The sequence below is a fragment of the Euprymna scolopes genome, chromosome 18 (assembly GCF_053919585.1).
Source record: "Euprymna scolopes isolate OS-2025 chromosome 18, ASM5391958v1, whole genome shotgun sequence".
NCBI classification, from domain to species: Eukaryota; Metazoa; Mollusca; class Cephalopoda; order Sepiida; family Sepiolidae; genus Euprymna; species Euprymna scolopes.
Window position 1 is genome coordinate 29,112,113 of NC_136499.1, and position 21,854 is coordinate 29,133,966.

The 21,854-nt window shown below is 32.1% G+C and overlaps 1 protein-coding gene across 34 annotated transcripts in view; it reads right to left on the reverse strand.

The window, feature by feature from the left end:
* LOC145297554 (serine/threonine-protein kinase mig-15-like) overlaps positions 1-21,854 on the reverse strand; it is a 1,203,941-nt gene that overhangs the window by 776,106 nt on the left and 405,981 nt on the right. For all 34 annotated transcript variants that reach the window (XM_080143552.1, XM_080143554.1, XM_080143544.1 and 31 more), the window contains one exon: positions 20,834-20,961. In XM_080143552.1, coding sequence (XP_079999678.1) covers positions 20,834-20,961 — 128 coding nt within the window. The remainder of the gene's footprint in view (positions 1-20,833; positions 20,962-21,854) is intronic.

The following is a 21,854-nucleotide window of genomic DNA, read 5'->3' on the forward strand; positions in this document are numbered from 1 at the left end:
ATAAACTCTTTACACTTCATCCACATGTCCTTAGGGTGTCCCGTTCCCTGAATATTGTCTCTGGAGTGATTGCAAGCATTTGAGTATTAAAATACCTCCATTAACCAGGTTGAACTTGAAATTATAAACGTTATTCTGTGAAACATTTCGTCAACAAAGTTTTTGTACTCTTTAATGAAAGTTACAGATACCCATACTTGCAATGGCTAGCCACACTGATGATTGTTTAATATAACAGCTGGTCATAAAGGATACACACACAATAATCACATGTGTAAAATATAATCATCCACAAATCCCTGCTTCATCCCCTGACTTATCAGCGTCGCTAGATACGCCAAGGTTTGAAACCTGAATGGACAGTCATATCCAAAAGTGAATAGCAGCCAAGTACTGTATTCATAGCACTAACAAACCAACCACTAAAAGTAGAAAAATTATTTATACACTTTCTTTGTTTACATATATTTAAGCATGCTAACAGTGACCAAGAGATATCTATTTGTTATAGAAAAGGATTACTAAGTGGAAACAATTATTTTCTTTACCAGAGAACTCAACTTCTTATATATATATATATATATATATATATATATAGTAAGTTATAAAATGTATATGGCGATTAAGCTACACTGAATATTCAGCGTTTCATCCACTCTATGATTCTTCTGCATAAGCCTGAAGAATCCTAGAGTGAATGAAACGTGGAATATTCAGTGTAGCTTAATCGCCATATACATTTTATAACTTACTAACTAGCTCTACCTACGTACTGAGCACTTTTGAAATAAATACTTCAAGTTTACGCATAAATCTATACTTTCGTATATTAATTTTATGTGTATAAATTAAGTAGTTATATATATATATATATATATATATATATATATAAAAGGATTCTAGGCATAAGGTTACAAAACATTAATGTAAAAAAAAAAAAAAATATCTTAAGTGATTGAAATTTATGGAATCATGCCTAAGTGATGTATAATGACTGTGAATCAAATTTAATGCAAATCTGAAATATATAAATTTCAAATAGGAGATTTTGTCCGTACTATGTTTACTAAAAACCCTTTAAAATACTCTAAAAGGAACTGAAACTTGGGGAACACAACTTGAAATCTATCTATTGTTAAAAATCTCACAAAAATTGGAAAAATCTGAATTTTCATGAAGTATGTCTACTCCTCCCCTTTTGCACAAAACTAAATTAAATATAGCCTATATTACAATCCTTTATGTTAATCAGAGGTGCTCAAATTTTTAATGATCAGTTAATTAGTTTAGGAGTTTATTCTGTATATACAAGTTTCTACATATATACACATATATAACTTTATAATAATAATAATAATAATAATACTGCATGTCTCTTCATAAGTTAGAAAGATCATAACACTATATTTATGCATGTAATAAATTAAAAGCTGTTAAATTCATCAAAACTTTATAGTAGTATAACTTTTTTGTTTATGCAAACAAGAAGCAAGAGACAACTGATTTTTTTTTAACCAATTTCATTACCAAACTCTTTAGCTAAAAAAATTATTAACCAAAATTTGAAAAACAAAACCCCTAAAAACGAAGGAAGATTCAATCCTCACTTAACAGTGATAACAAAATAAAAATTAATTAACATTTTTATTTGGGCATGGTTGAGGAAATGAGAATAATCTACACTTGTAGATTAAATAAAAGGTTCACTTCAAATGTTTTTTTTTAATAAATTCCAGTGTTCAACAAAGATTGCAAAGTATGACAAAATGCACCTGAAGCTGGTCAGATGTTACATCAACTGAAACAAAGAATTAAAAAAGAAGAAACATGTATATAATACCATTCAATACAGACCCAACAATGACGATCACATAAAACAAAATTGGATTTATAAAACAATACAAAAAATCCAACCTTGATCACCTTTAGTTCGTCCAGCTAAGTAACTGACTATAGTCGAAGGTGACCCAAAGGCTCCTTTTTCATTAGTTGCTACACAAAGGTGTAGGAGAGGGTGCCACTGCATTCCCAGGATTACTCCACTTGCCCTTGATTCTTCCATTATAATGCTCAGTCTTTAGCAAGGGAGCATCAACTACAATATTTTAAGTCTTTGGTATGACTTGATCAAAGATTGAACTCTGATCTCCTAGCCCATAACAAACATTCTTAAATGGGCCAAATGAAAGCTAAAGATACTAATTTAGAGATTTATTAATTGAAACTAATCCTAATTTTCTCATACATATAGTTATTAAAAAAAATTTTTTTCAAATAAAGAGCATTAAAAATATAACTCCATAAATAACTTTGGGTGTGTTTTCCATGAGATTAAAGACATGTAGTCTAATCATTAAATCATCTGTACATATTGAACTTAAGTCTTGGAAGTTTTTTAACCTTTAAAACTATATAAAAGAACCTATTTAATTTTTAAATTAAGTCAGTAAGTCATTTAATCACCTGCAATCACTGCATCAACTTGCTCTTTCGAATTCACAATAGTCCTAATGTTAATTTAAGGGATCATCAGTTGTTTACAATGAAGCACTTTTTTGAGGATTTAAAAATAAGACATTATATTAAATCATGGCTCCTCAGCAGCGTTGATCAAACACCACCTCCCTTAACCACAAGAACAAAAAAATGTTCCAGATATTGGATCTAGTTACCTACTCATAATTTGGCTAACTTATTCATATGCAGAGTGACCCAAAAAAACGGGCCCCATCTCTAACTAGGCCCCGTTTCTTAGTGTTTTGTCTGAGTGAAATGACACTTTGGTCATAACTAGTTTATTATATTCAAAACATCACATCAAAACACTAGGGTCTTTGGCCTTTTTTTCTCCGTTCTACAGCATATGTTCTAGATATACTTTCTATGTTTTTTTGGGTCACCCTGTATATATATATATATATATATATATATATATATATATATATACACCTATAACTACTTCATTTACTCACATAAAATTAATATACGAAAGTATAGATTTATGCGCAAACTTTAAGTATTTACTTCAAAAGTGCTCAATACATAGGTAGAGCTAGTTAATAATTTATAAAATATATATGGCGATTAAGCTACACTGAATATTCGGCGTTTCATCAGGACCATATAAAAACGATAAAAAACCACAGAATTCGCGCATAAGCCTGATGAATCCTAGAGTGGATGAAACACCGAATATTCAGTGTAGCTTAATCGGCATATATATTTTATAAATTACTATATAAAATATCTTCCTTACCTGAGAGATTCATCCCTGTCATATATATATATATATATATATATATATATATATATATATATATATAATATGAAAACATTAATTCTTGGGTGAAGATAAATACAATAGTTTTCTTGTGGATAAATTTAAACTCATCCTAGGTTTTATATAGAAATCAAACACACGTTATTGAAGAGAGCAAGTACATTAGTTTCTCAGCTACCTTTCATAATCAATTGTCTCCAATAATTCACACTTCTTAATTGGTGTCATCTAATAATTCAAAAAGTGAAAATACAAGATAGATTTCATTTGTCTATTTTATGTAATAATTAACCAATGATTTATGTTGGAAAATATCTAATTGAACATTATTTGCTATTTTGTATATAACTTTGAAGTGGGGGGGGGGCAGTGGATTTACAGTAGATTTTCCAATTCTTGTTTGTTTTACAGCTAATAAACTGCTGCAAAGTGATAACATCTAAATGACAATAATAAACAAAGTCCAAAAACACTATAAATTCCATGCATTGTATTTATGTTGTGATATGATAGAATATTGTGCTCAAGCACATAGTGAATCTCTCTGGAATATCCATATAAGTGAAATAAGTTGTGTGTGTGTGTGTGTGTGCGCTATACAAAAACGCTTTGTGGTTATTTAATGTTAAATAACCAATATTGTAAATGATGACCGTACCAAAGTGGCACTCACTGTAGGCATGTTGAACAGTCTTCCTCTGAAGGAGGAAGTTTCATAGAAGTATAAAATTCACAACAGGTTCCCAATCACATGTATATCCCCGTCAAGAGAGATGACAATGTTAGGTGTTTTGCAGCTCTTGTAGCAAGGTGCAGACATCCTTCTACATACAGCACCTGGTATTCCAAATAGTCACTGACCAGGCTCAACATTTAACTTCAGTGATCTAACAAGAACTGATGTGTTAATGCAATTATGCTGATTTAGTGTATACAATTAATTAAATACAAGTTGACATTTTGGCGATAGCATGAGGAATTGGTTCATACAATTTCCAATGGTGTCGGTACAGAAATGACCAGAGTAGATCCAAAAAGATTTGCACTCCTCAATTCCATATCCTGCAGGAGTATCCATCAGACTAATTGTGCACACTAAGAAAAATAAACGTAAAAAGAAATGAAATCGTGATTAATAATCGTCCACATTTTTTTGAGATTAGGAAGTCGGGCCAATTTGGTTTTAGTAAAACCAAAAGAAGAGTCTACCTCTGTTCTATCATTATTTTCTATAGTAGATGATCAACTGAGCTTTTACCTATGCAACCCCTCCCAGCAAAATATTTGCAACAAACTCATTAAGCTATAACTGTTAACTCTCTATCTGTACTTAAAACTTAAAAACTCCACGTGCAAAGTTTCTTTCAATAAAACTACCCCTCTGTGGAACAATACCATGGGCTTACTTTCAAGTCTAATATAAACAAGTTCTTGTTGAACTGTCCTTTTAAATATTAGATAGGTGCAAAAATGTTTTTTGATGTTCAACTATATATATAAAAACGACATTATTTTTCCACCAATCTAATAAACCATTCTCAAGTTTCACCATTACTGATCATTACGGTGTTGTTTGACCGGTTACCTGACACTTAGTAACCCTTATCCTTGAATGGCACTTTGGACCTTAATACGTACTGAACCCCTAGTAAAAAAAAATAAAAGTAAAATAACGTCGGAATACTGTGCCTTGACAAAGATAATTACATCGATGAAACACATCTAAAAAAAAAAAAAAATGATTTACTTAAAATAGCCCCCCCCCCCACACACACCTCTTTTATAACAAAAATAAAAATTTGGTAGGGAAATTATTGCTTCATTTGAACGGAGGACAGGGCGGGCAAGAAATTGCACTTCACACAACTTATGACTCCCATCAAAGTTGCACAATGGAAACAGCAGCAGCAGCAGCACCAACAAGAACAAAGATTGGTCAGAGGGAGGCAAGGAAATGTCTAGAAAATGTGAGAACATAAACCAAGAACGGCTTTCTAGACACAAATTAGATTTCACATTTTCCTTGGGCGCAGTTCACAAGAGACAGAAAATCAAATTCAAGTAAATTGTTGATCAAGTTGTACAAATTGCTGTCGTTGCTAACATTTGAATACTTTAAACTGTATCAATACAGGAACAAAGTAAACCAAATGGGTATTGTACACGCTATAGTCATCAATATTGACTATTAAAAAAGGAAAAACATTCTGTTTAAGAAATTGTTAATCTAATTTACAAGATTTTAAAGCGTTTCTTCAGGCATGAAAAATAAAATTCATACAAAGAAGTGACGTTCAAGTGCAGAAAAATCGGAAATAATTTGAATTCTTTTTAAAATTCAGAACTTGGTTGTTTATGTTGCAGACAAAATTTTCTTTAAATAAACATGAAGGAGTACAGCACGAGAATAATGGATGACATTGCAGACTATGGTATCAACTATGCCGGGTTTAAATCCTATTAGATTTATTTTGTTCAATTATACATTAAATGTTGGAGAAAGTATGAATACGCTACCCCATCTCCCACGTATGGGTAAAATTAAGATTTGTTTCTTTGTTTTTTATGGAAATCGCTCCATACAAGACGTGAAAACACTTCACGTAAGAGCTAACAAGAACAAAAGATGATTATTGAAAAGATGCCCATTAACCTTTATCCAGAGAGAGAGAGAGAGAGAGAGAGAGAGATTAAGATTATAGGTTGGGAGAAAACAGTCAGCAGGATGAGAGTTCCAAAATATTGCAGTTCTTGAAAAGAAGCTACTGGAATAGGAAGCAGTATTACAATGAGGTATCAAAACAACAAATTTATGAAGACCACTAGATCAATAAGTCAAAAAGAAGCAGAGAATAGATCAGACAATTCTAAAAGAACAAATGCTATAACAGAATTTATAGAAAAAACTGAGATTAACAACATCACGTCTATAAGAGAGGTTGCAGAGGAGAAGGAAAGGTGGGGCCAATCCAATTGCAGATACATTTACACACCAAATCAAGAACCTTCAAATGGGATTCGTCAGCACAAACATGACAACACTAGATAAACGTATGAAATAAAAGGTCCAATAGGCATAGTATCTTGGAAATAAATAACCCAAGATGGTCGATATGTGATAATGCAGACAAACCAAAACGTACATAAATTTAGAAGTTTTTAACAAACGTCATTCTGCAATGCAATGATATATCTATATTTTTCTTAGTTTATCTGTCTATTCCACTTTTTCTAGGAAATTACTGAGCCGATTTGGCTAAAATTTTGTATGCACCTTTGTTATAAGATGAAGCAAGCTAAGTATTATGATATTTGTTCGATGCACAGCTAGGGATTAGTAGGGATTAATATTTAATGCATAAATGAGCAAAAATGTAACCATATTCAACCATTAATTTGGTATAAAACACTAAGTCAACGGGCTATAACTTTTTCTTATTTTGGGCTAAAAGTCTAATTTCTAATATATATTTAGATTTCTATTCAATAAATCCTCAGCAAGAATCCTGATCTGTGACGCTTTAATTTCAAATAGCATTTCTATCGCTAAATTAAAAATTGAACGCAAACATCGTAAGAATAACCATTCTTGTCTTACAGGAATTTCATTTTATTTATACAGCGTTTCCATTCTTGTTATTGCCTTTCGGTCAAGTTAAAAACAATTGCCAAATTCTGAAATGAACTCTCTGGACGATTTGGAGAATGTGTATCATATTCTGCGTTAAATTACACACCAACAACTAAATGCCATGTAGAAAACTCAAGGGTATAAAAGAATTTCAGGGCAAATGTGAAACTGCATATAAATAAGACCAAGTTGAAACGAAATAGAAAAGGGAGGTCTAAGCGCAGCTGCTCCATAAAGTTGTACATGAGGAGGGGGAGTAGGCACCATAAACAGATTGATAAGCACTTTGGGAGGAGAGCCTTGGCCAACAATAAAACTAGTTGGCTAGTAAAAGTTGATGAATCATTCGGTCAGAATATGTGTTTAAGCCAATAGACCTCCTTTGGGTTAAGCAACAGACACATTTTGCTTCTGGGTTTGGGAAGGGAGAGCAGAGAAGAAGAATTATTCTTCGTTTAGAATTCTGATGTTCATTATGATGCCAAACAGAAAAAAATGGCATCATTACTCAACAGATTATATATAAAGTCTCTGAAGATAACTTTTGCATAAAAAAAAATAAAATAACCACATGCACCGTTTTTTTGCCCCCCCCCACTATCATATTTTTACATTATTCGTTATTGTTGTTTATAGTGATATAATATTAACATTATTCGTTATTGTTGTTTATAGTGATATAATATTAACATTATTCATTATTGTTGTTTATAGTGATATAATATTAACATTATTCGTTATTGTTGTTTATAGTGATAATATTAACATTATTCATTATTGTTGTTTATAGTGATAATATTGACATTATTCGTTATTGTTGTTTATAGTGATAATATTGACATTATTCGTTATTGTTGTTTATAGTGATAATATTGACATTATTCGTTATTGTTGTTTATAGTGATAATATTGACATTATTCGTTATTGTTGTTTATAGTTATATAATATTGACATTATTCGTTATGGTTGTTTATAGTTATATAATATTGACATTATTCGTTATTGTTGTTTATAGTTATATAATATTGACATAATTCGTTATTGTTATTTATAGTTATATAATATTGACATTATTCGTTATTGTTGTTTATCTCTATATAAATAAAATGAACTCATTTTTTCCCGTGGGATTTTGACCTTAATAGGATTAAAAATCAAGATATTTCATGCAAATACATTATGCACAAACGGCAGAACAATATCTGAGGTTTGTTATAGGCTTATTAGTTCTCAAATTCCTCGATAATCTTAGATTTCTATACTTTTTCTGCTGAGAAGTCACGGCCAAAATCGGTTAAGATCAATGGAAGTGGTAAAATATTTTCTCTCTTAAAAATTCCTCCTCCCCCTGCCACCACTTAACACCGTTTGGAGATCGTTCACAAGGAACAGTTGAGAAGAGAACACCGGTTTGGCTTCGTAGTTCTATCATGTGAAGTTATTTAAAATCACTAAACTAAGCTGCAGTGCTCTGTGGCGTAGTGGTTAGGGTGCTGGACAATTCACATTATATTTTCACGTTCACGCCGACCTACCATAGTGGTTTTTTTTTTTGGTCCCCCCCCCTAAACAACTGAAATGGACTTTTCTTGGTGGCCGAACTGTTAACGTTGCAGATGTTTTTTTTTTTTTTTTTTTGTTTTTTTTCACACTTTATTTTCCTACTTTTACTCATGACTCCGGGTTTGATCCTTCCTACTTACCTACCATAACATTTTTTAAAACTCCCCCCCCCCCCGTCCCGGAAACAAACACTCGGGCAACGCCGGGTACCCCCGCTAGTAGTTATATAATATTGACATTATTCGTTATTGTTGTTTATAGTTATATAATATTGACATTATTCGTTATTGTTGTTTATAGTTATATAATATTGACATTATTCGTTATTGTTGTTTATAGTTATATAATATTGACATTATTCGTTATTGTTGTTTATAGTTATATAATATTGACATTATTCGTTATTATTGTTTATAGTTATATATTATTGACATTATTCGTTATTGTTATTTATAGTTATATAATATTAACATTATTCGTTATTGTTGTTTATAGTTGTATAATATTGACACACTATTTCTCGTCAGATCAAAGTTAATCGATGTTGAATTTTGTTAGTACATAGACGATTTAACTCATGTAATCAAAACACTCTATTCGCCTATATAAATAGGTACTAAACTTGTAAGTAAACCAGTGACAGACTAGCATCCAGTTCTGGAGGTGGTTTTGGCCATCAGTTTACAAAACTCAGGTATCTGAATTTCACCTTTTACCCTGTTAAGTTAAACTAAATATAGCCCACATTTGGACCCATTTAGCAGCTGTGTTGTAAAAGTTATAATGAACGATTAGTTCAGAAGTAAATCCTCTGCATACAAATATCTGAACACATACAAGTATATTAAAAAGGTTGGCGTCTCTAATATCCCTACAATTATTTGATAGTTTTTATCCACACAGTCATCAAGAAAATATTATTACGAAAAAAAAAAAAAAAAAAAAAAAAACAATTGATTATTGAGAAAAACAAAAAACTTTGAAAATATCGAGCGAAAAAGCAACAAAGAATGCACCATTCTTCCGAAGGTAATAAAAGATTAAAAACATAATCATAAGCCATGGCAGAATTGAAGGCTACAATTTCAGATTTTGTTGTCTGCCATCATCATGAGAAACGTAGCAAATCAGCGTGAGAATAGGAATGAGGAGGAGGAAGACGGGAGAAGTGAAAAAAGTATTTTCACAAAAATTATACAAAAACAACAGAAAATGCGATATCGTTTTTCTCTTCTTGTTTGATTTGAATATAAAACAAAAAGTGAAACAGTTTTTTTGTTGTGGTTTTCAATTTAACACACAAACACAAATATATTTTATGTAGATTGGCTTGGCTGCAAACCTATGTTTCTTAGCCTTGTGGTTATTTATTAAATGGATAAATGTTTGAAATTTTTCTAAAAAAATTTTAAATCAACTTATCTGAAATTTTTAAGATTTAGAACGCTTAATATTTGATTAGTCATAGGGCTAAGAAACTTAGATTGTTGCCAAAAAAAGGCAAAGTGTGTGTGTGTGTGTGTGTGTGTGTGTGTGTGTGTGTGTGTGTGTGTGTGTGTGTGTGTGTGTCAAAAACTTTCAACAGAGGCGACGGTATCGTTTTAAATCGGTATAATTTTAAGGCTCCATCCTTCGAAAAACTGTCCAAAAACATTCATTCCTTCACCCTCAACTGAGCAGTTTTGTACAAGGAGGGATCGCTTTTTTTCGCCGACATTTTAGCAAGTCATCGTCTTTTTTTCCATTGACTATGTTTAATTTCAACGTTCCGAACTTCCGGTCGGGCCATGGAGACTTCAGCTAACACCTTTTTTTAAATACCGTTTTTCTCCTTCACGTTAAGAGTTTGAGCCTGTCTGCCTACTATTTTTTTTTATACACACACCAGGGTACCCACGCTACTGTTGTTTTGAACCTCCCCCCCCCCGGCGGTCCTTACTACATCACCTAAACACCAGGGCAATCCCAGCCCCCTCCCCCTAGTCAAGAATAGATTTGACTTATCTAAACACTTTATTACAGTTTCAAGTTAAATTTAGTCATTAATTTTAATCTTAATGGTCTTTATAAACAAATGTATAAAGATTATAAGGATTGATACACAATATTTGCTAAGATGTCCTATGAAACTACAATGATGCGTTACAATAAACCACATTTATTATTCTTTAGCTAAAAGAATATTAATAAATTTGTCAAAGTTCTGCCATCTTAAATTAGCTCAGTTCTAATTTGATTTATGTGTGTATACATGTTTAAAGTTGAGTACCCAACATTTCCTGGATAACAAGAATCTCTTTTCTTATAATTTGTTTCACTTCATTTTAAATTGAAGTTCTCAGAAATCAAGAGATCACTTCATGGAGCTAACACATGATTTCTCTCAATTCCAGATATTCGAATATTGTAACAGTATCAAAATAAGATACACATTTCATTAAATAAAATAGACGTTTTTTTTTTTTGTCTATTAATTCTATTTTTGATCCTTTCCAACTTCCGAATAACAGTCTTCACTTCTGACGGGAACTGGCTGAGGTAATTGACATATTTGTACTCAGAGTACTTTTCAATCCTTTTGGATTCATCGTCAGGGATAGATTAATCTAACTGGTTTTGAACAATTTGTAGAATTTTGAAATACTAGAAGCATTACTAATAAAAATTAAAAAAAACTACTATTAATAAAATAAACTTTACAATTCGTAGTAACATCCTGAAATGTTTTTCAAGTTATAAAAATAATTAACCAATGAAAAAAATATATGCATTTTTTTATTTTATATATATATATATATATATATATATATATATATATATATTGGTCAACACCATTCCTGATGATGAATCCAGAAGGACTGGAAAGTACACAGACTTACAAAAAATATGGTGATTACATCAATCAGTTCCTGCCAGAAGTGAAGACTATTATTTAGAAGTTGGAAAGAATCCACAATAGAATTAATAGACAAAAAGCTTCTATTCTATTTAATGAAATATGCTTTAGAGAAAAAATACTGCCTATAATATATATATATATATATATATATATGCATGCTAGAATTTAAATTTTATTCCAGTACATTAGACCAATTTTATTTTTTCGCAGTATCTCTGCTAGTATAATGTATAATTTTATACACACACATATATGATACATCAAATGAAGTATGCAGAAAAATTCAATTTTCAAAATTCCAAATAAAATAAGTACATAAAACGAAGGTTCTTTACTCTCTAACCAAAATGATCAATAATATTCTTCCAAGTTGAACTTCTTCAAATCATTTTTCTCGGAATGCTTGAAAAAGATACTCAAGAAAACCATATAACATTTCCAAATTTAAGTTATTTTCAGTCACATTCAACATTCTATTTCGGATCTTCTTGATATTTTTTTTTCTTTGTTTTCGTTTTCTCTTTCGTAAAGTAAAAACTTCTGATGGGCACACAAGGTAAAATAATTGGCCAGATGAGATAAAAAGGAGTTTTTGAATAAACAGAAAAATCAATCATTATCAACTTCAATATTTTCTGTATTTTTTTTTTTTCTTTATATATATACAGAATAAAAAATACTTCAACTGCAAAGCTAATTATTTGGTGACTATTTCCGCATGAAGAGATACATAAACATGTTTCCATTTTCGATGTTACTAATTAGTGAACTAAATGTGTGGAGAAAAAGTTTAGATAAAATCCGACAAAAAAATAATTGGAGAAAAGCAGATAAACCCAAACAATTGAATAAAATTAACTCATATGTAAAGCTTTTTAATATTTCATCTTTATTAACACACACACACACAAAAAAAAAAAAAAAAAAAAAAAAAAAAAATTGTCTTATAAATATGGACTGTCAAATGTGAAAGCGTATTTAAGTACAATCAATAAACAAGAAAAAGTTTTCTCGGCATAGTTTCTTTACTATCTGCATCCAATAACAATAAACAGCTCAAGATTTAGAGTTTGGAAAGTAAATCTTCCTTCTATTATATAAGATCTGTATGTTTGTATGTCCACTAAAACTTTTAACAGACGCGTTGGAACATGACAAAACCAGTATAGTTTTAAACCTCAAACTTTCGAACAACAAATATAAAAAAAATTGGCCAAAACCCCTTAACTGGGCAGTTTTCACCCTTAACTGGACAGTTTTCTACAAGAAGAAGTTGTTTTTTTTCGCAAGTTATCTACTCTTGTCGATTGACTAGCCTTAATTTCAACGCTCTTCACTTCCGGTTGGACCATGGAGACATCGGCTAAGACGTCACTTTTTTTCTATCCTTTATTTTTTCTCCTTCGCGTTACAGGTTCAAGCCTGCCTGCCGACTACCACTTTTTTTTTTTTTTTGCTCAACACACACCTCCAAACACCCAGGCAACACCAGACATCCAAGCTAGTCTCTTATAAATGGCGGCTTGGGAAAATACAGTTTAGCATCATTAAAAAAGGCTGAAATAGAAAATTTGAAGTCTCCAAGAACTATGGTCAACGTTTGTTCAGATTATATTAGGCTATACATGTGGCCTACCCATGCATCATGTCCTTATCTATGCACATCTACCAAACCTGTACAACTAGGGCTAAATTCATGAGTGGACCCTGTATATTGTGAGACTGCCAGGATAATTTCTGAATAAATAATAGTAAATGTAGAAAAGTTGAAGTATCAAGCTTAGGTGGGGAAAGGCAATAGAGAACATGGGAGGAAATGATAAGGATGGATTTGAGAGAAAGAGGAATGAATAAGAATAAAGACCGTAGTCTGAATATCTCAGAGAATTGCTATGGAATAATGTAGAATAATCTCTTCTAAATTCCTTGGCCCTCGGTACAAGAGTAGTATCTGTTCTGATACTATACCTCACCTTTTGTCCTTAGTCAGTGGATGAGAAATCTTACATGACTAACAATTTTTTCTTTGTTCTTATCCAGAGTGCCCATTTTTGGGGAGAGCTGGATTTTCCCCACATTAAAAGCCGACCTTGTGTCTAATTATGCCCTCGTGAGAAGGCAAGTTATTAGGCATCAATTAAGCTAAACTCCTGAAATTTCAAGTCCTTCATAAGTTTAAATGTTAAACTTTATACATTTTTTAGAATCAAAATCATGCCATGGATTTTGATCAAAATTGAAATAAGGATTCCAAACATTAATATCATCATATCATGGTTTCAATCTTCATATGTGGACACAAAAAGTGGTGTGAAACTTTTGTTTGAATAAAAAATTTGACTTGTTCTAGAATAGTTATTCTTTTAGTGGATATTACACACACATAAGGAAAACGAGCTAAGCACCCGAAGTTGAAATTTTTAGATTTTTGTTGCAAAACACGTAAAATATCAAGGAGAATCTAATCACAAAAAAAAATCACTGTTGAATTCAAAGTTTTTATGTGAAAATGTGTTTGAATAATCGATATACATCTTTTGAAATGTGGATACTTCAGACAATAGATTTTCTTTAAATTCCCTACTTATGTTCTATATGATTTATAACTATATCTGGTTAAATTCGTACTTTATGTTAGAATGATATTGTAAGATTGTCTTTGTATTTAAATAGTTAATAAATTTCTTCCATTACACGATTATTAAACCCCATTTGAAGACTCAATTAAGTATCATTATGACCCAACCATTTAACTTTTTTTTTTTTTTTTGTGAAAAGTATCAAGTGGTGCTGATGTCGTCCTTCCAAACGCATCATATATACAAGGATCATTTAAAAAGTAAAGTCTATATTTTTTTATATATAATAAGAGTTATGAAGATAGGAGCGATACCATTAAAATGAGCAACTGTTTGTGTTCCAGGATTTATTTTTCTACATAGTCACCACCATTCTCAATACACTTTCGCTAAGAATTCAATGACACATTTCTGTTTCTGATGCACATCCGTGACAGGAGTTGTTTTCTTAGAGTCTCACATCGTCAATATCTGCAACAGAGAGATGAAACTTCCAGGACATGTATGCATAAGTGCAGTCACCACAACAATGCAATTTGCAAACCCCTCTGATCTATTCAGGCAGAATAAAGATAAAATAGGAGGCGTTACCTTTGGAACGCCTCTCATAAGTAAATATATGAACCTATTTATGAGGAGAAAATGTTCTGCCGTAAAGAGAGAGCACAAATAAATAGACAGCTAATTAGTAATAATACAAAAGCAAACTTGCACAATGATTGTCAATTTGACACCATGGTGATCATTGAATCTCAAACTGATGATCGCATTGGGCATGAAAGTGCCATTTTTCTATTGCAACCAGATTCTACATCAACCACACTAATGATCATTTATTCATATATATATATATAAAATCTACACAAATGTACATATGCGTTTGTCCATGATACGTTGATGGACAAAATGGAAGCAGCAAAATGATGCAGAAAAGTACACTGCTAATTAGAGGTGTGCGTGTGAACGTCTGTGTGTGCATAAATGGCTACCTTGCTCTGACAGATGATTGATCTTTATAAAAAGAAAAAGGCTGAAAGAAGATGGACACAAAAAAAATGGAAAGAATGCGTTATGGTTTTTATTTATTTTTTGTTGTTGTTTTAAGACAGCATAAAGACAGACAAGATACAGCAACAATATCTATTTCCTCTACTTTTTTTTTCACAGTTCAAGACAAGGATATTAAAAGTCTATTGGTTGGCAGATTGGAGTGGGGGGTGATGCTGAGACAGGAAAAGTGTGTGTATGCATGGAGGTTATGAAAAAAAAGGAGGGGGCATTTTCAAGATACGTCCATTCTTGAGTTTGACAGACAAAAGGAAAATGATATTACAAACTTAAGCATGACAGACCAATAAATTCTATTTCGAGCTGAAGTATGATTAGCAAATAGAGATCCCCTTGAATGCATTTTTTGACACATTCGTTCAATTGTTGTACTTAACAATGGCAGTCATGGAAACATAACTGACGGACGAAGCGTCTTAGAAAGATGTGTAGACACATCAAAAGAAGATAATTAAAACCTAGAACTTGCGGTGTCGGTTCAACTATGAGCCACAATCTATTAGCGAATGACTTTTTTTTTTTTTTTTTTAATGGCATTAACTTGGCTTCCTTACCTGCTGAAGCTAAAAGAAAGTTTCCTTATCATTTGCTGTTTCTCCATATGGGAGGCAAAAAGGACATAATTATAGCTAAACACAGAAGAGATAAAAACAGAATGAATGAAAACAAAAAAGATATATAGAAAGGGGGAGAGGAGGAGGGGGGGGGGTAAAGAGGATGCTCCAACACCAAACCTGAAAACCACCTGTTACAAGATGACAAATAATAGAGCTGTCTATGAAATGTTCATTAACAGAGAGGGAGGTGGGAGTCGGGATGTCTTTTTTCACCACCACCCCCTCCTCAATGATATAACCTTTCCAACTGCCTCCTACAACAAGGGGCATCATACTCATCTCTTACCAATTAAAGGAATAGATGTCAAGGAATGTCCTAATGAAGCAGCAAGCTTGTTTCACTATAGAGACATTGGAATGGTAATAGAATAAGGAGATGAAATAATTTTACAAATACAAAAAAAAAAAAAAAAAAGGTTTACAAAAGGAGGAAAAAAACATCAAGTCATATAACGGTCATTGTAAGAAGCTACTTCTTTCATTTTTTTTTTTTTTTTTGTATTTTGCTTGCATATCAGTCACATTTTGTTACAATGTCTATTGTGTCCATTGCCTTTTATCATCCAGGGTTAATTATACTTCCTTCCCTACCCCACTTTTTTTTTTCCTTCTCTTGCTTGATGTCTTTTAGATCTTCAAACAACAACGTGTGCTGCTGAGAAAAATGTCTAAGTGCCGAAAATAACCAGAAAAGTGTACACCAACCAGGAGCAGGCAAACGCTCTGAAAGGGGCACGAACAGAAGATAGCAGAGACAATATTAAAGTACAAGATAATGCAACACAGAAATTTGTACAGTAAGAGAAAAGGTAAGACACGCACACAAAAAAAATGACATTGACATTACAAAATGCACACGTGCAATACACGCAATTCACTGATTTTTACTCGCAACTCCCCCCACCACCACCACATCGCGTTTTAATATTCAAGGCACATTTATAAATATTTTGCGCATGTCAGTGTGAGACGCAGCTAAAGATTTAGGAAAACAGAAATGATATTTAGATTATATCTACGTCAGATAAATAAAAACAATAAAAAAATGAAGTGGATTTTCAAAATGTACATGCATTGAAACTTTATTAGTTTTCATTCGCGGCAAAAGACGTTATAGATAGAAATATATTCACAGATTGAATGTTATTTTCCAAGTTATGAAAAGAAAAAAATATTAATAAATAAAAAAAACTTTCCTTGAAAAAAAAAAAAAAAAAATCCGTAAGAAACTGCTTTTATTTGCCACAACTTTCAAAATATAAAATGGTTACGAACAAAATAAAAATATACAATCGTTTATATACATTTTTATTTTCCCCCCTATTTAGGTGTTAAATAAGAATGTGCAAATCGTTAAGGTTTATAATAAAAATGTATAAACTATCAAAAAGTTTTCTCTCCCAAATACAAATCCAGTCAAAACTGGAAACCATGTTTTTATCATGAACACACTTTATTCTATTTTTTATTGCTTAATATTTCGCCTTTATTATTCAAAAGGCTTTGTCAGAAATGAAATTATTTAAAATGTTTGCAAATTTAAAATCAGACATTAGAAAATATGAAGAGTATAAAATATAAGGGGGGGTGGAGATACAGTCGTATAATATATGGGGGGGATAGAAATACAGTTAGCACAAAAGGGCAAGGTAAGTTTAAAAGGGTTCTAAAAAAAAAAAAAAAAAAAAAAAAAATAGATATGTTTTTATTCTGTATATTGCATGCTGAAAGCTATAACTATTAAACAGAGGCGAAACACACCTGCTATTTCTGACAGATCTATCACCTACACACACACACACACACACACACACAAAAAAAAAAAAAAACACTAACAACTAATGCCGACATTTATTCTGTTCTATACAAAGAATTTGACAAAATTATATTGGTGAAACAAGAACACATTAAATAAAGAATATACCAGCATAAAAACACCATGAAAGCAAACAATCAGCAATTCATCCCTATCTTCAACAAGTTGGACTTGAACCATTTTTTATTTTATGAGTCACAATAAAAATCTTTGAGAATTATCATTTCCATATTTAACACATTATTAACAAAATAAATAGGTTTCTACCACATCACATTTAGTTTAACTAAAATTGCCATCCAATAAAACATTTAGACTTTTGGTCAAAAAGGTATAAAAACAAATAGTTTTTCTCTAAGAACACAATAATATTTTAAAAACAAAAACGTCTAAATTCAAACATGCTTGCATTATCATCTACCCCCACCCACTTCAAGATATTAAATGTGAAACAAAATACTTTTCTTCTTCTTTTCTTCTTCTTATTTTCTACTCAGCCAAACCTTTTTAACCTTTCCTCTTCTTTTTCTAAACTTTTTACAATTTAAGATTTTCACCTGTCTGTTCTCAAATTTGTAAATATTTTAAATGCTAACTTATTTCTGATAAAGTTTTTCAAATAAAGACAAAATACTAAGCTCTGCATACGAGTTAATTTGTTTTTTTTTATTTCGTTGATATATCTGCCCTTTTTTTCCTTTATATAATAGATGACTATGCATTCAAATGTTTATCAATGTGCTTCCAATAATTAGATAATCTATGAAACTGTAGTAAATCATATTTATTATTTACTCAGTGTAAATTACTACTATACAACCACAAATCACTTGGAAGTGAGTAAAAAGAGGATTTTCACTGCTTTGTTTTAGTGGCACATCAACAACCCTTGGGTCATTTCGTCAAGATGTTTCTTTCTCAACCAATTACGTTTTCAGTGGGCAATTTATGTTAACATTTCTGGAGGGAATTGCAAGCTCATGTTTTTTGCCCAGAGTAGTAACAGCAGAAGTAGATGCAACAGATTTTAATGGGACTCTGCCTGTCAATTCTATGATGTGGGCCAATGTCCAATTTGTACACAACACCTCAAATTATACCTCTGCAAGTATAATACAGGAGACAGAACTACAGTATGGAACAATAAAATTGTTGCCATAGAAAAAAAAAAAACATGATTCTATTTCCGTTTGATGAAAACCGTTTTTCTTTCTTTTTCTTGTAGATCATCTACTAGTTGGCCAGTTGCGTACGAATCTCAAGAGCGATATGAGCCATTTATTATGTCTGAAAGTAACAATGTTTAACAAGCAAGATGAGGGATGTATCGCTGTACAACTCATGCTCTCTACCAATCCAAGATATGACAACAGGACCATTGCCAACACCCTCAAAATGAAAATCTGGACGGTTCCATGCTTGAGGGGACAGCTCAATGAAGTTTCCAGCCACAGTTATGGTCTTCGGTACGGTTCAAGGTTTCGAAGTCGGCTTGAAAGTCAACACCAAAGTGTACCCAGATGTGCTGAAAGATGTGGTGATCCCCTGGCGCAATCAGGAGGCTGCTAGCAGACACTAGGTGTGGCAGCAGGTCTTGGCACCAGCCCACAAAGTCTAAAGAAACTCAGGCTTGGCTTCAGAATGAGTGCTATGACTTTGTACCCTTCTCTCACTGCCCCGCCTCCTCTCCCGACCTGAACCTACTGGACTACTTCGTTTGGTCATACGTTGAGAACATCACCAACATGACCTCCCACAGCATGAAAGCAAGCCTGATCATTGCCATCTACTGAGTATTCACTGAACTCCTTCGAGCGCTTGTGGAAAAGGTATGCTCCCAGTTCTGAACCCATATCAAGGCAGTGATTGAGGCTGAAGGCAGTTACATTGAATAGATGTCAGCTCTACTACATAATCAAGTTATCTGAATTGATTTTTTCAATAAAAGTTTAAAAATAAAGCCATAGTGTTGTTTTCTTTAGCGCAACAAATTTATCGTTCCACCCTGTACAACGAATTAACTATTTTATGGTCATAAAATACCAAAGATACTGCATTGTATTAATTGTATTAGAAAAAGTAACTATCTGCATCACCCTCACCAACTGGGTAAAATAGTAGATACTCGAGATATCACAAATACAGTGAGGCAACTAGTCCAAGAGAAGGAAAACCCCGAAATAAGGTCATAGCAAATGATCAAAGTTTACTTTGACAAAAGCATTTCCAACTTGCATAGGAGATAATGTTACTCTACTAGATCAATAAATACACATTATGATGGTTCTTCAGCAGCAGGTTAGAACAAAAATCTGGATGAAGAAGCAGTATACCGAAACGTTTTAGCTATTGAAAACTTTGCCCGATTGTAAAATATGCTCAACTATATTTTAATTTTTCCAGATTTCGTATATTATAGAGTCGATAGTTCAAAAGTAAAAAAAAAAAAAAAAATATTTGGGTGCCGTCAACTAGAATCGAAACCGAAACTGTAGCATTCAAAGCTGGTGACGCTAAGACTGTGCAAACGTGACACACATGTGAATTGATTAAAAATAAACCAAGATAAATGTACAAAATATATAGCGATTTTTTTCAACTTCGACCCTATAAAAACTATCCTAACTGGATAGTCTATAAAAAATCCAATTATTTGAGGCTCCTAGTGTCGCTCTGCGGCTTTTAGTTGCCGAAGAGAAAATTTGAAAATAAGGAGACAGACAAACAGACAGTGCCTTTTATATATTAGATAATCTAAGTTCTTGTTATACTTATGACAAGCTCTTTTGGGGCTATTTTCATGCTGAAACACAATTTATACTCAATTATCATCAATTTTACATTCTGGCATGTGTTGGATGGTAATTGATTATTCCTAATGTTTGAACTTAACATTAGTGAAAATTGTGTACCTGTACCTTAGGCAGGTAGAACTGGCTTCTTCTTTCAAAGCAAGTTTCTAGGGAATATATTTACAAGCAATCCCCAATCTAATATATATTCTGATCAGGGGAGATGATAACGTTAGATTTTTGAAGGGTGAAGAGAGATGTCAATGTCTTGAATACAACACCTCGTATTTCCAAATGGTCACCTACCTGGTACTGACCAGGCTCAAGTAAATTCTGGTTTTATGACCACTAGTTATTAAAAAGCAATGACTTCACAATTATTTATCCTTCCATAATAAAAAAGGAGGCGTCCATTTTATCTTTATATTTTAAATATGAATGTTTCATTTTACTATATTTTTCATTGCTAAAGATAAAAATAAAACTTTAAAAGCACAATAAAAATTAAAAAAAAAAAAAAAAAAACAGAATTGAATGCATAGAGTTAAAGTGATTTCAAGATACAAATATGAAACCATGCGACTTACCCTTCGATAGACCAGGGTTCCATCATCCTCATCATTTCGTTCCTTTTCCCGTTCTTTTTCTCGACAGCTATGTTCTGCAGGATTAGCTACATTCTTCAAACCAAGAATTTCAGTTGCAGATACTTCTCCTGCAAAAATAATGGTAAAACAAATGAGACATAAATTAAGAGAAAACAAGAACACACACACACATATATATATATATATATATAAAATGAAAACCAATCAGGTTTCAAATTTTTTTTTTTTTTCCTTAAATGATAATCGATTTCTATCGTATTATTCAGACGGACCTGTGATGCAATAGATAAAAAGTTATAATCAGTTCTAAATAGCATACTTCTGAAGACTGATGGTATAATTCTTTGTATGAGCAATATTAATAATACTATTAGGAAATACTCAAGACTTCTATCTGGTCATGACTAACAAAACTAAAGCAATCTACGCCTGTGAATTACATAAAGGGTTCCGTTTGAAATTCTGTACAAATTACAGAATTTAACAAGATGCACTTGAAGGCGGCCAGAGGTTACGTTGATAGACATGAGATTAACATTTGATATGAGAACAGTAATTTAAATAATCCAAAAGATAGGCAGACATTGTTAAAAACAGAAAGCTTCTGTTTAGTAATATATATATATATATATATATATTTTTTATTATTTTTCATATCATTTTTGTATATACATCGAACGTATGGATGTATGGTCCAAGCATTTTTCTTCTCAAAGTGTCTGCAGTTTTAACTTCTTGTGAAATCGTTTTCACATCATCAGGGATTTGTGTTAGTTTTGGTAAGGAATTATGGGAAGATTTATTTAAATAATAGTTGGGGTGCAAGTGATGTTCAATGGGACTGCTGACAGCGGTGGGGGCATTGGTGTGGTGAGGAGAGCATGCCTGTGTGTGTGTGTGTGTGTGTGTGTGTGTGTGTGTGTGTGTGTGTGTGTGTGTGTGTGTGTGTGTGTGTGTGTGTGTGTGTGTGTGTGTGTGTGTGTGTGTGTGTGAAATGCCT